The sequence below is a fragment of the Theropithecus gelada genome, chromosome 1, assembly GCF_003255815.1.
Source record: "Theropithecus gelada isolate Dixy chromosome 1, Tgel_1.0, whole genome shotgun sequence".
NCBI classification, from domain to species: Eukaryota; Metazoa; Chordata; class Mammalia; order Primates; family Cercopithecidae; genus Theropithecus; species Theropithecus gelada.
This window is the reverse complement of record NC_037668.1, coordinates 41,154,050-41,167,393: the sequence shown is the minus strand read 5'-3', so window position 1 is coordinate 41,167,393 and position 13,344 is coordinate 41,154,050. Positions and strand designations below refer to the sequence as shown.

General features: G+C 44.2%; 1 protein-coding gene across 2 annotated transcripts in view; it reads right to left on the bottom strand.

Annotated features, from left to right (window-relative positions):
* VPS13D (vacuolar protein sorting 13 homolog D) overlaps positions 1–13,344 on the bottom strand; it is a 285,687-nt gene that overhangs the window by 46,811 nt on the left and 225,532 nt on the right. For both annotated transcript variants that reach the window (XM_025382385.1, XM_025382394.1), the window contains 2 exons: positions 9,278–9,410; positions 5,050–5,245 (listed from right to left, as the gene is read on the bottom strand). In XM_025382385.1, the coding sequence (XP_025238170.1) occupies positions 5,050–5,245; positions 9,278–9,410 (329 nt within the window). The remainder of the gene's footprint in view (positions 1–5,049; positions 5,246–9,277; positions 9,411–13,344) is intronic.

The following is a 13,344-nucleotide window of genomic DNA, read 5'->3' as shown; positions in this document are numbered from 1 at the left end:
TCTTCAACACTGATCTATCATTATCCTTCAAATTCCCCTTCCTCCTTATCTAACTTAAATAACAAGATAAGCTCCAACACTCCTGAGCTTTGCTAAATTAGTTTAAATATTTCAAGTTCTGCCAACTCCTACTTCTCTCCCCACTTTTGGGTCTTGACTTAAAAGGTGAAGAAATATTTTAGAGGAAACCTCAGGGCCCAGCTTCATAAATCGTCATCTGCTACTTCCCTAAAATGTCATGCACCCCATAGTGTGCAACAGATGGTATCTGGAGAAACAAACAAGCAAACACATAGTGAGAGGCAGACATTCCTTTCTTCTCAAAGGTATTTTTGCCTTCTTTTGTGAAACGGCTGCTCCTGGGTCTCTGCAACTTTCTACTAAGTATCTTTTCAAACACTACCATCAGAGGCCGTCACATTTACACAGTGGACTGGGCACTCTCACGTGGCTTGGCACCTTGCTTGGGCCTGGTCTGTTTGAAGGGTAGCAGGCTCTTCACATAGCTTCAGTGGCACCTCAAGTGTGCCTGCATCTGTGCCATTTTCATAAACTTTACTTGGGAACAGACAAATGTGGCCCAATACACGTAGGCCAGAAGATGCAACCTGAGCCAGCAGAACGTTGCCTTGGAAAAGGTTTCCTGTTTCAGTTCCAAACCACACATACTTGTACAGTGAACAAATGCAGTGGGGGATATTGGTCCACAACACTCATGTTGAGGCCAAAGGCTCTGCAGTCCTCCGCCCTCTTCTCTCCCCACCCCCACCTGCCTTCCTGAGAACTATTGGGTTGCCTGGAAATTTCAGAGGAAAGTTAGGTGGCTGTCGTTTGGAATGCCAGCGCACTGCAACAAGGAGAACTTGGAAGTATTTTAATCTGAAAGAACATAAGGAGGGGGGTTCCCTATAAATAAAATCATGTTCAAATAAACACAAAAAAGGAGCCAATGTTTCCTGTAAGGCCACTTTTCAGATGGATTACTGGAAGGAGTGCTTGTTCACAGTTTTATGGCTTACTTTCCTATCATCTGCTTAAAATTTGGGTCTTTTAAAACATAGATGCTAAGATCTAAGCCTTTACTTGGATGAAATATTACAAAGGAAGCAGAAAGTCTCATTCCAATTGCAGGCTCAGAGGCAGAACTCTTGGACTCTTGGGTTCTATTCCTGGCTTGGTCCCTGGGCTCAGGTCAATCCTCGGTCAGAATCTCACTTCTAATCCCTTCAAATCATTTGTTAGTCCCTGTTGTCTAAACAGTGGGGAAAAACCCTGAGTAACACCCCTGGATCCTGTTCAATCAACTGGGATGGTTGGAGATGGTTATAACTCACTTCCAAGAAACCAGGGTGATTTATCCCTCGGTGATAGTGTTAGAGCCAGTATGTTCCTAAGAGATACAGTGTCATCAGAACAAACTGGCACTGAAACATTTCTCCACCTGCAAGGATCTCTGTGCTCCTTTAATCGGACTTTCAAATAATAGCACCCAGCATTTTTACAGTTCTTTATAGCTTCCACATTAAAATAACTCCGGTTGGGCTTCAAACTCCTGAGAAGCAGAATAAACAGAGAAATAAATTTATCCCCAATTTATAGATGAAAAAACTAAAACTGAGTCTTACATAGATGTCTTGACTTGACCCAGGGCCCAAAGCTAGTAAGTAAGGAGGCTGGGACTCTGGCCTGTTGTTTTCCAGATCAAGCGTTCTCTCTCTTTGTTTGACAGGGTCTCACTGTTGACCAGGCTGGAGTGCAGGGGCACAATCATAGCTCACTGCAGCCTCAACCTTCCAGGCTCCAGCAGTCTTCCCACCTCAGCTTCCCAAGTAGCAAGGACCAGAGATGCACACCACCCTACCCAGCAATATGGTGCCCGGGCTGGTCTCAAACTCCTGGGCTCAAGCGATCCTCCCACCTTGGCCTCCCAAAGTGCAGGATTACAGGTGTGAGCCACCACGCCCAGCCCAAGCACTCTCTTCTAACGCATGGCTCCTCATGAATACTTCTGGACCAGGACAAGTGGACTGAGGGACATTGCTGAAACGGCTGCTATTTATCCTTTCAGAAAAATCTGTAATTTTGGCTTTTTCTGCACAATAAAGGATACTGATCCACTAATCCAAACATATGCCCCTCTCGCCTCTGCCCCACTTGCCTCTGGTAACTTCTGCCATGGCTTTCCTGCTACTGGCACCTCCAGGAATAGAGAACAGATGTGGAAGTTAATCCCCCTCCTTTGAGGATATATGAAGACTGGCTGTGCCTCAATTATCACGGTGGCTTTTGTTTCTAGGAGGAGTGAATGGTTACGCAGATAGCTGTGTCACGAAACTTGCAGTTAAACTTCGTTATTCATTTTTTTCTTTTTTTCTGCAGCCTACAAAGTTGGAACTTGCAGTCCAACTTCAATTAGGCTGCCCAATTACTGTCTGCTTTGAGTCAAGCTGCACAACTTTTCTACATCCCGAGTGCCTCATCTACATGGAAATGTAAAACTTCATTGGGCTGAGATGAGGAGTGGCCAGTGCTGACTGTGAATGCCTCCCCAGTGCCTTTGTGAGGGCATGGTCTCTGCTGCTGAGGTCCGGATAAGGCTAAGGTGGCAGGCCAGAGGAACCAGACAGAGAAAAATGCAATGCTGGTCAAGACCTGAATCATGTCAGCGTGTAGGTAATAGTAAAGTAAATCTTGAGTCAGCAGGGAAGTAACTATCTGGAATGCCATATACTAACTGACTCTGAAACACGTACAAGAGAAATCCAACGAGCCCCCTCCCCCGAGACCGAGGCAGCAGGGTGCAATGCAGTGGTGCTGGACACAGGGTCAAGAGATAGGCTGAGTATGAGTCTAGGTCTACCATCTCCGACCAGCTGTGTGGCTGTGGACAAGCTCCATGGCTCCAGACAAGCTTCTCTGGACTGTCTTGTCTTCATTTGTAAATCAAGTATGAAGATTAAATGGGATTCCACACGTGGAAGCGCAAAGACAATGCCTGGCACATAGGTAAGTTCCTTCCTTTTGGTGTTGCACACACAGTAGTTCCCTTTTCCCTGGAAGGTGATTCTCTCTTCTCTTCACCTGGCCAACTCCTACTTCATACTCCAGGCTTCACCTCAAATTTTACTTCCCTGGAAAAGCCTGTCTCAACTCCCCTGATCACTAGGTTAGCCGCCCTCCTTCTCCCCATCACCTTCTCTGATCATAGTCTCACGGCACCCTGTAAGTCTCCTCTATGTCACTGTCACAATTTCAGCAAATAAGTGTTTATATGATTGTTTTATGTTTGCTGCCCTGCTTGATTATAAGCTCTTTGAGAGCAGGGAGAGTTTTGGTTTCTGCTATTCCCAACCCTGAGTTCATAGGGAATTTTCAATGACCATTTACTGACAGGGAATGAGTAAATGGCAGCTATGTACTGGCTGACACAAGATCACACGGCAGTGTTGAACAACTAATAAAGATGACAAGAATGTCCCTCTCAAAGACATTCTTTCTGCAGTGACTGTGGCCACATCACTGCTGCTCCTAAAAAGAATGAAAAACCTCATCAAGACTTTCAAGCTGACAATGTATAAAATTCAAGCCATTTCTTTCTTGTCAACATTATTAAAACTTCACAGCACGAAATCATCTTTAAAAAATTTATCACATATACTTTGAACCCTTTTTATCAATCAATCCCTTGGCTATTTTGACATTTTAAGAATACACATGCTTCTTTGGGAACTCTTAGGCGTCTTCAGCTTTACACTTCATTAAGTCTTATTATCTTAACAAATACTGGAGGTGGACTTCTTGGGCTTCGAGCAGAGATGGAAAAACTAACTGGAAATACTTTCAAAGCCCCCTCACTGCCTGCCCCTCCCCACAACTTCATAAATGCTTCAAAATATACTCAAGGATTGTTTTAGTTTTGTATCTGAGAATAGAATGTAACTTAACTAAAGTAAACCATACAGAGTTTACTCAGCTGCTTCCAGATGGAAGGCATTCTGGCACAGCACACTGCATGGCCCCAGTCCACAATCGGAGCGTTTCCCCTACTGCAGTAATGTGTCTTCAGTAAGTTTTCCTGGTGACAGACAAATGGATTCACTTCAATTGGGGACAATTTCACTTCACATCCTATTTGAGGGAGTGACAGAGGGTGGACGTGGGCCAGGCCCTAGGCATTCTAAAAGGGCGTACTAATTCACTCAGGGAAAATCTATTATCGAGGCAGCAGCAAAATCCTTCTGGGCTTAAGTCGAGTCTAGCTTGGCTGGGCCCTTAACATTCATTATACCCTTTGTTGATAAGAATCCCCAACTAGTCACTCTGGAAAAGGGAGGCTAAAATAGGCCATTCAAGCAAATAGCTATGTTAAAGTGGTTGGGTTCTGTGAGATGTGGAACCATATGGGCTGTCCCTGATTTCCAGTCTCAGTTGGTATCAAGGCCAGATGGCAATCCCACAGCAGAACTGCCGACCTGCTGGGGGGATGGGGGGTGGCACTTTTCTTAATGAGGCTGGGGCTGGCACTTTCAAGCAGAAGGAAAATTAAGAAGGAACAGACCCACGTGGTGAACTGCAACTGCGGGGATTCTAGAACTATACCACGGGGTGTAGGAGTAAGAACCAGACTACAATCTGACAGTTTTCTTCATGGGCATGTGGGGATCCAGTTGGCTTGGTGAACAGAAGAAGCTTATAACAATTTAATCCTATTTCTGACCTCTCTAGTGGAGAAAAATAACATACTCATATACACCTATATATATAACATGCTATATATACATACATATATAAAATATATAGCATATATAAAATATTATATATATATATATATCTCTCTCTCTCTCTCTCTCTCTGAAAAAATTCATGCCAGGTTTCTGTACCTCATTTTCATGTTTTTATTTTAGGCAGATCAGAAATTTCAGTTATAAGTATTCGAATTAAAAACCCTGTAACTAAGAAAGTGTACAATTAAACACATCAGTATGGATTAGAAGAAGCAGCAGACCTAGGCTGGAAACTGCAAAAGCCACTCTTCCCACGACCACTGACCTGGGGCCACTGAGTGTGGCTGTGTCTCTCACCGCCTGGGCTGTTTCTGATGCAAAATCCAGGGCGCCTGCCACTGGCTTGGTTACAGTGCCAACAAGCCCTTTCCCAAGGCCAGATATGAAACCGCTGACACCCCCTTCTGTTTTCACACCTTCCACTGTCGAAGTTATAACACTGGTCAGTCCACCAATGATACCTAGTGAAAAAGAAAAGGGCTGTCGTAACCTGACGAGGACAAAAGCAAAAGCATTTAAAGCCAAACCCCTTGATTATGGAATGATAACTTAAGGCCATTCTATTAATCTCTGTGCCGGAGAGGCCCCAGACAGGCCAACTCACAGACAGAGGATCCTGCAGATTTGCCCACTAAGTCTAGAGTCAGAGGATATATGTTACATGTTAGTCAGAAGTAAAGTGTGTTCCAGTTTAAAAAAAAAAAAATCAAAGAAAAGCTGAGAGGTTAACAGTGGCCAATTTTTCGATCCCAGAGCTTGGGCAGCCTATGGACGATCAGGAGAGGATACAGATAGAGGATTAAATCAATAAGAGACTAGAAAATTGGGCCTTTGGGGAAAGTCTGAAGATGATGGCATTCTATGACATATAAGGCAGAGGCTGGGCGCGGTGGCTCACACCCGTAATCCCAGCACTTTGGGAGGCTGCAGCGGGCAGATCACGAGGTCAAGAGATCGAGACCATCCTGGTCTACATGGTGAAACCCTGTCTTTACTAAAAATACAAAAATTAGCTGGGCATGGGGATGCGCGTCTGTAGTCCCAGCTATTTGGGAGGCTAAGGCAGGAGAATTGCTTGAACCCAGGAGGTGGAGGTTGCAGTGAGCCAAGATTGTGCCACTGCACTCCAGCCTGGTGACTGAGACGCCGAGGGAGGGAGGGAGGGAGGGAGGGAAGGAGGGCAGAGAGAGATAACTAAATATAGTTGTTCCTTAGTATCCATGCAGGATTGATCCAGGACCCCCTGCAGATACCAAAATCCTAGGATGCTCAAGTCCCTTACATAATGTGCTGTAGGTACTTGCATATAACCTATACATGCCATCCTGTATAGGTTAAATCACCTCTAGATGATTTATAGTAGCTAATACAATGCCCACATATCACTTCATTTGTGCGGAGTCAACACAGTATTTGAAACGTGTGGCAAATTCAAATTTTGCTCTCTGGCGCTTTGCAAAATCTTTTTTTTCCCACGTATTTTCCATCCATGGTTGGTTGAATCTGTGGATGTAGAGAGCCGATGGTATACATTTGCAGTGCAGTTTTCAAAGAACACTATGGGGGTGACTGGCCAACCCCACGGGATACTTGAAATAAGGTAAAAGTTACTGCATGCTTTGATGAAATTTGGTATAGGCAATTATATAAAACCTTCATGAAGAGCACCCCAAAAAGCTATGAAAGCTGGCTGGGACTCTCAATGAAGTCAGTTCAAAAGTCCAATCCGGGTCAAAAAGACATTCCAAACATTTTGCAAGTTGACAGCAATGGCTGAAAACACCTTAGAGGAGGCCAGAAGCTGGCAGTGGCTGAAGAGGTCATGGTCACTGAAGGGAAGAGGCAGCCTGTCCGGGGAGCATCTCCAGGACCTGTGCCAGGGACACTCACAGGATGTTTACCCTCTGACAGTGGGGTGTGAGGAAGCTCTCCAGACTCTTCAGCTCTAGTGAGACAAATTGGTAAAGGAAACTCCTTGGGCGAGAATGCACTAACAATTCACAACGTTTCTTTTGGATTCTGGGTAAATGTGCTCCAATGAGGCAATATCTCTTTCCTAAACTTTTTTTTTTTTTTTTTTTTTTAAGAAACAGGGTCTCCGTCTATCACCCAGGCTGGAGTGCAGTGGCATGATCACAGCTTGCTGCAGCCTTAAATTCCTGGGCTCAAGTAATCCTCCCTCTAGGTCTTCTAAAGTACCAGGTTTACTGTCCTGAGCCACTGCACCCAGCCCCTTCCCATACTTTGTGAACAAAGTTCTTGGCAGAGCACACATAGGATAGGAATTCAGACTAGAACCTGAGAGACAGAACATGACTGAACCCGGGTCCAGCAGGGCCTGCAGAGAGAACTGAGCACAATTCCCAGTTCTTAACCAAGGGGACTGAGTGGATTCTGTTCTTGTCATCTTCTAAAGGTCTTTTCATCCTAAAGGAAGACTCTCACACACTGCCTTCATATAACCCAGAGCTCAGTGGATTCTCTTTGGATGAAGCCACTGGCTCCTGGAGAGGCTGTACATATTATAGGAATGATTCTTGATGAGAGGTGACTTTGCAACTTTGAACCAATCATGCATTTTTTCAGCACATTTGTGTGTTCATCCAGAAAGGGAGGACAGTCATGCTCTCTCCACATCGCAAGGATGCTGGCCAGATAAAGGCCACCATACATAACAAAGCATTTCATATTCATTTTAAAAGTCTTCGAAAAGTCCAATGTACTGTCATTACTAGAAAGAATGATTAAACCTTAACCCCAAATGATTGCCCAACACTCAACTTTTAAAATTCATAAACAAGTTACTTTCAGCCAAATTTCACTTCTGGCCTGATGTCTCCTTAGGGACAGCTCCCTTTACGGTTGGGCAGCCTTAGGAAAAGCAAAGGCATTTTGATCCAAATCTCACCATTAGGAAAGCTGAAAAACAAAAACTCTATTCTAAACGTGTCCTAAGCACAATAGATATATAATTTTTTACTGTCTATATTCCTTCCTCTTCTTCCAAATGCAGATAATTAATACTGATCAGTCTTGATATGACTCTGATAGTTTTGGATGGTTCCTAAGGATCCGGTAAAAAGAGTTTAATTTACTAAGCCTTGCTATGCATGAGCTACGTGCCAGGTGTCATGTGAGGTACGCCAGGATAAAGGTGAATACAAAGTGGTCTCTCTCCCCTCCTCACATTCTCAATCTATCAGAGACCTCAATGTACACAGTTGGTGACATACACAACCCAGACTGTGCTCTGTCATTAACTCTAACGGGGACTAATCGAGCTGGGAAAATGTATTTGAGTTGGGACTTACAGGTTGAGTAGGATTTTGATAGACAAGGAAGTGAGGCAGAGGAGGGAGAGTAGGAACATGCATGAACAAGGACCTGGAGGCACGCCTGGGAAGCAGTACATAGCTCTGTGTGGCCCAAGTGCAGCATGGCTGAGGGACGGTGGTCGGAAAAATTGACTGGATTTATAGTTCCAAGGGCCTTGGATGCTGTACTAAGAAATTGTTAAGAAAAATGCAACAAAAGGCAAATGACTCAGAATTAAAGCATAAGAAGTTGGAATTCAAAGTCAGAGACCAAATGCATTCACGCCATCACCAACATCTCTTAGGCAGATAAATTTATAATTTTAGTGAAAGCACATTTATGCAAAACTAAAAAACACCTAGGCTACAAACCTGGTCACCAATTCCCCATTTCAATTTCTTTGGAAGGAATGATCAGTAAGGAGAAGGCAGAGGTTACAATTCTAAGAAGAGAAGCAGCAGCTACAATTCTAAGAACAGGTCTGGTTGATTACACCTTATGATACTTTGGGAACAGAAGCCAGAGAACGAAAGGAATTGCAATGTGCACAACATTCAGAAAATGAATGAGGAGTTCTCACAGGCTGTCATATTTCAACTTCAAGGAGGATAAAGTAAGAGAGCTTGGAAGGTACACCAACACAGGATTTCCTCTGTTGTCAGCTTTCTTTTTTTTTGAAATGGAGTCTTGCTCTATCACCAGGAGTGCAGTGGCATGATCTCGGCTCATTGCAACCTCCACCTCCAGGGTTCAAGCAATTCTCCTGACTCAGCCTCCTGAATAGCTGGGATTACAGGTGTGTACCACCACACCTGTCTAATTTTTGTATTTCTAGTAGAGACGCAGTTTCACCATGTTGGCCAGGCTGGTCTCGAACTCTTCACCTCAAATGATCCACCCGTCTCAATCTCCCAAAGTGCTGGGATTACACGTGTGAGCCACTGCGCCTGGCCTAATTTTTGTATTTTTAGTAGAGGCGGGGTTTCACTGTGTTGGCCAGGCTGGTCTTAAACTCCTGACCTCATGATCCGCTCTCCTCAGCCTCCCAAAATGCTGGGAATAAAAGCTTGAGCCATCACGTCCAGCCCAGCTTTCTTTTTTTATAGCTGCAATCAGATTGGTACAAAGGCGCCTCTGAGGACCTGCAGCAGCAGAGCTTGATGTCACCTGTGACTTACCATGAGCCAGGCCATGGATGCCGGCTACAAGGTGTTCACCACTTGTAGCTGCGTGGTACCTGATGTACTCCCGCTCTGACTGATGCCGATTATCCATCGTCTTCCCTAAGCCATCTGATAATGTTCCAGCAAACTAGAATGAGTTAAAAACAGGAAAAGAGTTTTAAAGTCTTAGCACTATTTTTACTATTTGAATTACTTTAAATAAATTTAAATACATTTTAGATAAGCCCATGTTGGTCTGCAGTGGTGTGATCTCATCTCACTGCAACCTCCGCCTCCCAGGCTCAAGTGATTCTCCTGCCTCAGGCTCCCAAGTAGCTGAGATTACAGGTGCGTACCACCACACCTGGCTAATTTTTGTACTTTTAGTAGAGGTAGGGTTTCACCATGTTGGTCAGGCTAGTCTCAAACTCCTGACCTCAAGTGATCTGCCCATCCAGGCCTCCCAAAGTTCTGGGATTACAGGCATGAGCCACTGTGCCTGGCCAATAATTTAAATATAAATAAATTTAAATATTTTAAATGCAGTTACCTATACTGTCTGCCCCAGGTGAGTGGTTCTCAAAAGGACTGGGCACACACAAATTGTGGGATGCATACAATGGAGGACACTAGGCTTTGCAAAGCAACTACTAAAAATCTTTAATGACATTCACTTTCCAGAATACTACTCCAAATTTACTGAAAAAATGAGAGGTATAACAAAATAGTCTTGAGGGAGGAGAAGTGAGCTTTGGGACTGTATCATGGTAAGAACATAGGCCCTTTGCTCTAAGAATCAGTGGAATTCAAAACAGGAAATGTGTCAGTTGCTTTAGGGTTTGGTATCAAATATTTGGAGACATCAAACTCCTTCCAGTAATGCTCTCTTTCATTTATTCAGTAATTACTGAGTACCTATGAGGTGCCAAGCTCCATTTGTCAAAAGCCAAAAATGAAATCGATGGAAAGATTAACAGGTTAGGTCACCTTTCATAGGAGGTGGCAGACTTGAACTCATGATTTCAAATGCAAACCCACCCTCTCCACAATTCAGAGATTTTATTTACCCTGGCATACTTTAACCAGAAAAGCTGTCTCATCCATCAAAGCTGGGATAAGGACATAAAACTCTGTTTTGTCACAAGACAATCTGAAAAGGTTTAAAGTGACAGTTAATAAACCACAGAGTACTTATCCTCATCATTCAGGCATAAAAAGAGAAGGATATCAAATATATAATTAACCTTCTCAGGAAGGATCTACCAAAACAAGTGGTTTAAGTGCCAATGACCCAGGACTAACCTCTTAGAAAACTCACAGGAATGTTCCTTAGATACAAGGCTCAGGGGAAAGCCTCAAGGCAAGCTGCCTGCCTGGAAGGCCCAGGAACTGGGTGGCCATCTGGGGGCCTGTTTCTTTCTCCTTTGGCAAGGGGGTTGGGATGCATGTTACACAGATCAGATCTGCCTTGGAAACCTCAGTCATGAGGATTCTTGATACAAGTGACACATGAGTTCTGGGCACAGAAGAGGGACTAGTGAACACAGCAGTAATTCCATGTCAAGTGATGGTTCCTGGAAGAAGCTATGGGAAGACTCATGCCTTTTACTCAGTCCAAATATTTTACAGCCTAGGGCAGTGATTCCTGATCTTTCTGGAGATGTAACCCCTATCATTATTTGTTTGCCTTCTGCCTTGCCTTCCACATTACTGCCTAAGGAGAGAATTAAAGTTAATGAAAATTAATAACTTCCTTTAGGACAACTGGAAACACCACATGATGCTGCTAGCACCGTGAATCACTAAGGAGTGGCTTCAGTCAGAGACCCCATCCAAGAGTTATCACAGTATAGGAGAAGGGCCACAAGCTGGGGCATCTGACCAAACCCAGCTCCAGTCCTCCCTCGACCATTCTGGTAACTACATGATCCTGAGCGAGGTGGCCTACCTCTGAGCCTCCTCTGCATCCAGAGAATAGCGAGAGTATCTACTTTGTCATGTAGCTGGAAGCATTCCTGACAATGGCTCGGGGGCCTGGTATCTAGTTAGCATTCTTATTGTTCTTATTACTCTGCTACTAGTCCAAGGAGGAACATGCTGCACTGTTTGAGGGAAGCCTGTCGAAGCTTTAGAATTATGGTCATTTGCACTACAGTTTAACGTAATAAAATCCTCTCTTTCCAGCAGATAAACACCAGCCTCCCAAGTAAGTTTTTGGAGTGGTACCATTTATAACATTAGAGTGTTGGACTCTATGATTTCCAAAATCCTTTCCAGCTCTGGCACTGTGTGACCTACGACCCAAGGTAGAATGTCTTTACTAAGCACTTTCTCTGGGCCCAGGACAGATTTAGGTACTGCTGAAGACACAAACAAACAGCAGCCTTGAACCCTGCCCTCAAGAACTGACAGTCTCTTTGGGAAGGTAACAATCGTATACACAAAACAGTCAGCAGGAACCCAGGACACAAACTACAGAGAGGAAATGTGACCTTTGTTTTGGAAAGAATCAATAAGAGTCCCTGCTATGTTTAGAATTATGTAGGCTGCCAGCATTCTTCAGGTTCTGGACAAAAACGTGTCTCTCTGGTGCCCCAGACGCTTTGAGAACCACAGTTATGTGACGTGTGCCCATGTCCTGTGTGTCTCCAGGGGACACATCTCCACCTGAAGAGACTCAGGAGCAATGCAGCCATTTCAGGGTCTTATTCAGGTCTTTCCTATTTCTCTCAAGCTCTTACATTCTTTGAGAAGAGACTTCCTTGGAAGAGAGATTGGGTAAAGTGCTTTTTACCTATTGCTGGCAGCTAACTAGGAGGAAGTTAAAAATCCCATAATACTTCCCCCCTCCAAGAGAATATGGGAGAATAATCTAGGCAGAACGCCCAATATCACTCCCTCTTCTTCTACTCCCATCAATTAAACGAGTTTAATATCCAAAGTTGATGAGTGAGCCTATGCCAAAAGCTTAATTTCCAACTAAGTCTGCTGTGGCAGCCTCAGTTCCCCGGCATCAACTGGGTCCCGGGTGTTCTCTGTACAAAGACAATGTATTGACCCAAGGAGGATGGGATGAGATGACGTAAGAGATCACTCTCCCCTCTAATGCTGGATTCTTCCGTAAGGTGAAGACCTTTGCCATGTAAAGGTACCTACACCTATCTCAACTTACTGTAGGACTTTTCTCTGAATTCCTGTTTCTCTGTCCATAAAAAATTGCTTGTGCAAGCCAACCGGACTTGTCCTTTGTCACTTGTTAACAGTCAACCATTACAAAAGTCTTCACTCACCCCTAGAAACACAGCTTTGAGAACTCAGAAAATTTGAGTAGATGTTAAAATCTATGATCCAATCAAACCTGTATTGATGAGTAGTTAATCAGGTTTTCTGGGAAGGATATTTTATAGAAACTAAACCAAAGTCAAAGCTAGATGATGGACACAATGGTAAAGGCAGGGCCCTGGGCCAGTTCACTGCACTCTGAGTATTGAATCCAGACTACCAAAAAGCATGTGGCCTCCTTTTACTATGGAGGAATTTAGTTAGACAGCCTTAATTCTACCCCATTCCCCACCTCAGTGGGAAAGTAAGTCCTGCCCAGCCATTCTTTCTCCCTCAAAGACAGCAGAAAACACACGGGCTGTGGAGGGAGGGAATTCCAGTGGTGCTCATCATGGGTGCCCTCTGGCCTTGGTCTTCTCTGAAGCTTGGAAGCACTTTTTTACCCAGGTCCTTGACTTTGAAGATGGTCATCAAAACAGAGCAGAGATACCCAAAGAGTTACACCATCATGTAGGGAGTGACTGGCCCAGTCCATCCTTCATGATCCCATCCTCCCACTGTCTTGTGACAAGTAAAGCCTGGAGGTGGAGGTCCAGATTATTCAGACGAAGGAGAAATGAGTCCGGATATGAGCAAGTACAAATCCCTACACATCCAGTCAACCAAGCAATCCAACATGTGCGCAAGCCCTACCCGTGGGGCAGGCTAGAGACAGAGAATCAGAAATCAGAAGTGCTTTCTGTCTCTTGCCTTCAAGACCTCAGTAGGGAAGTATGGATGTGACATAATAGAAAGATAAT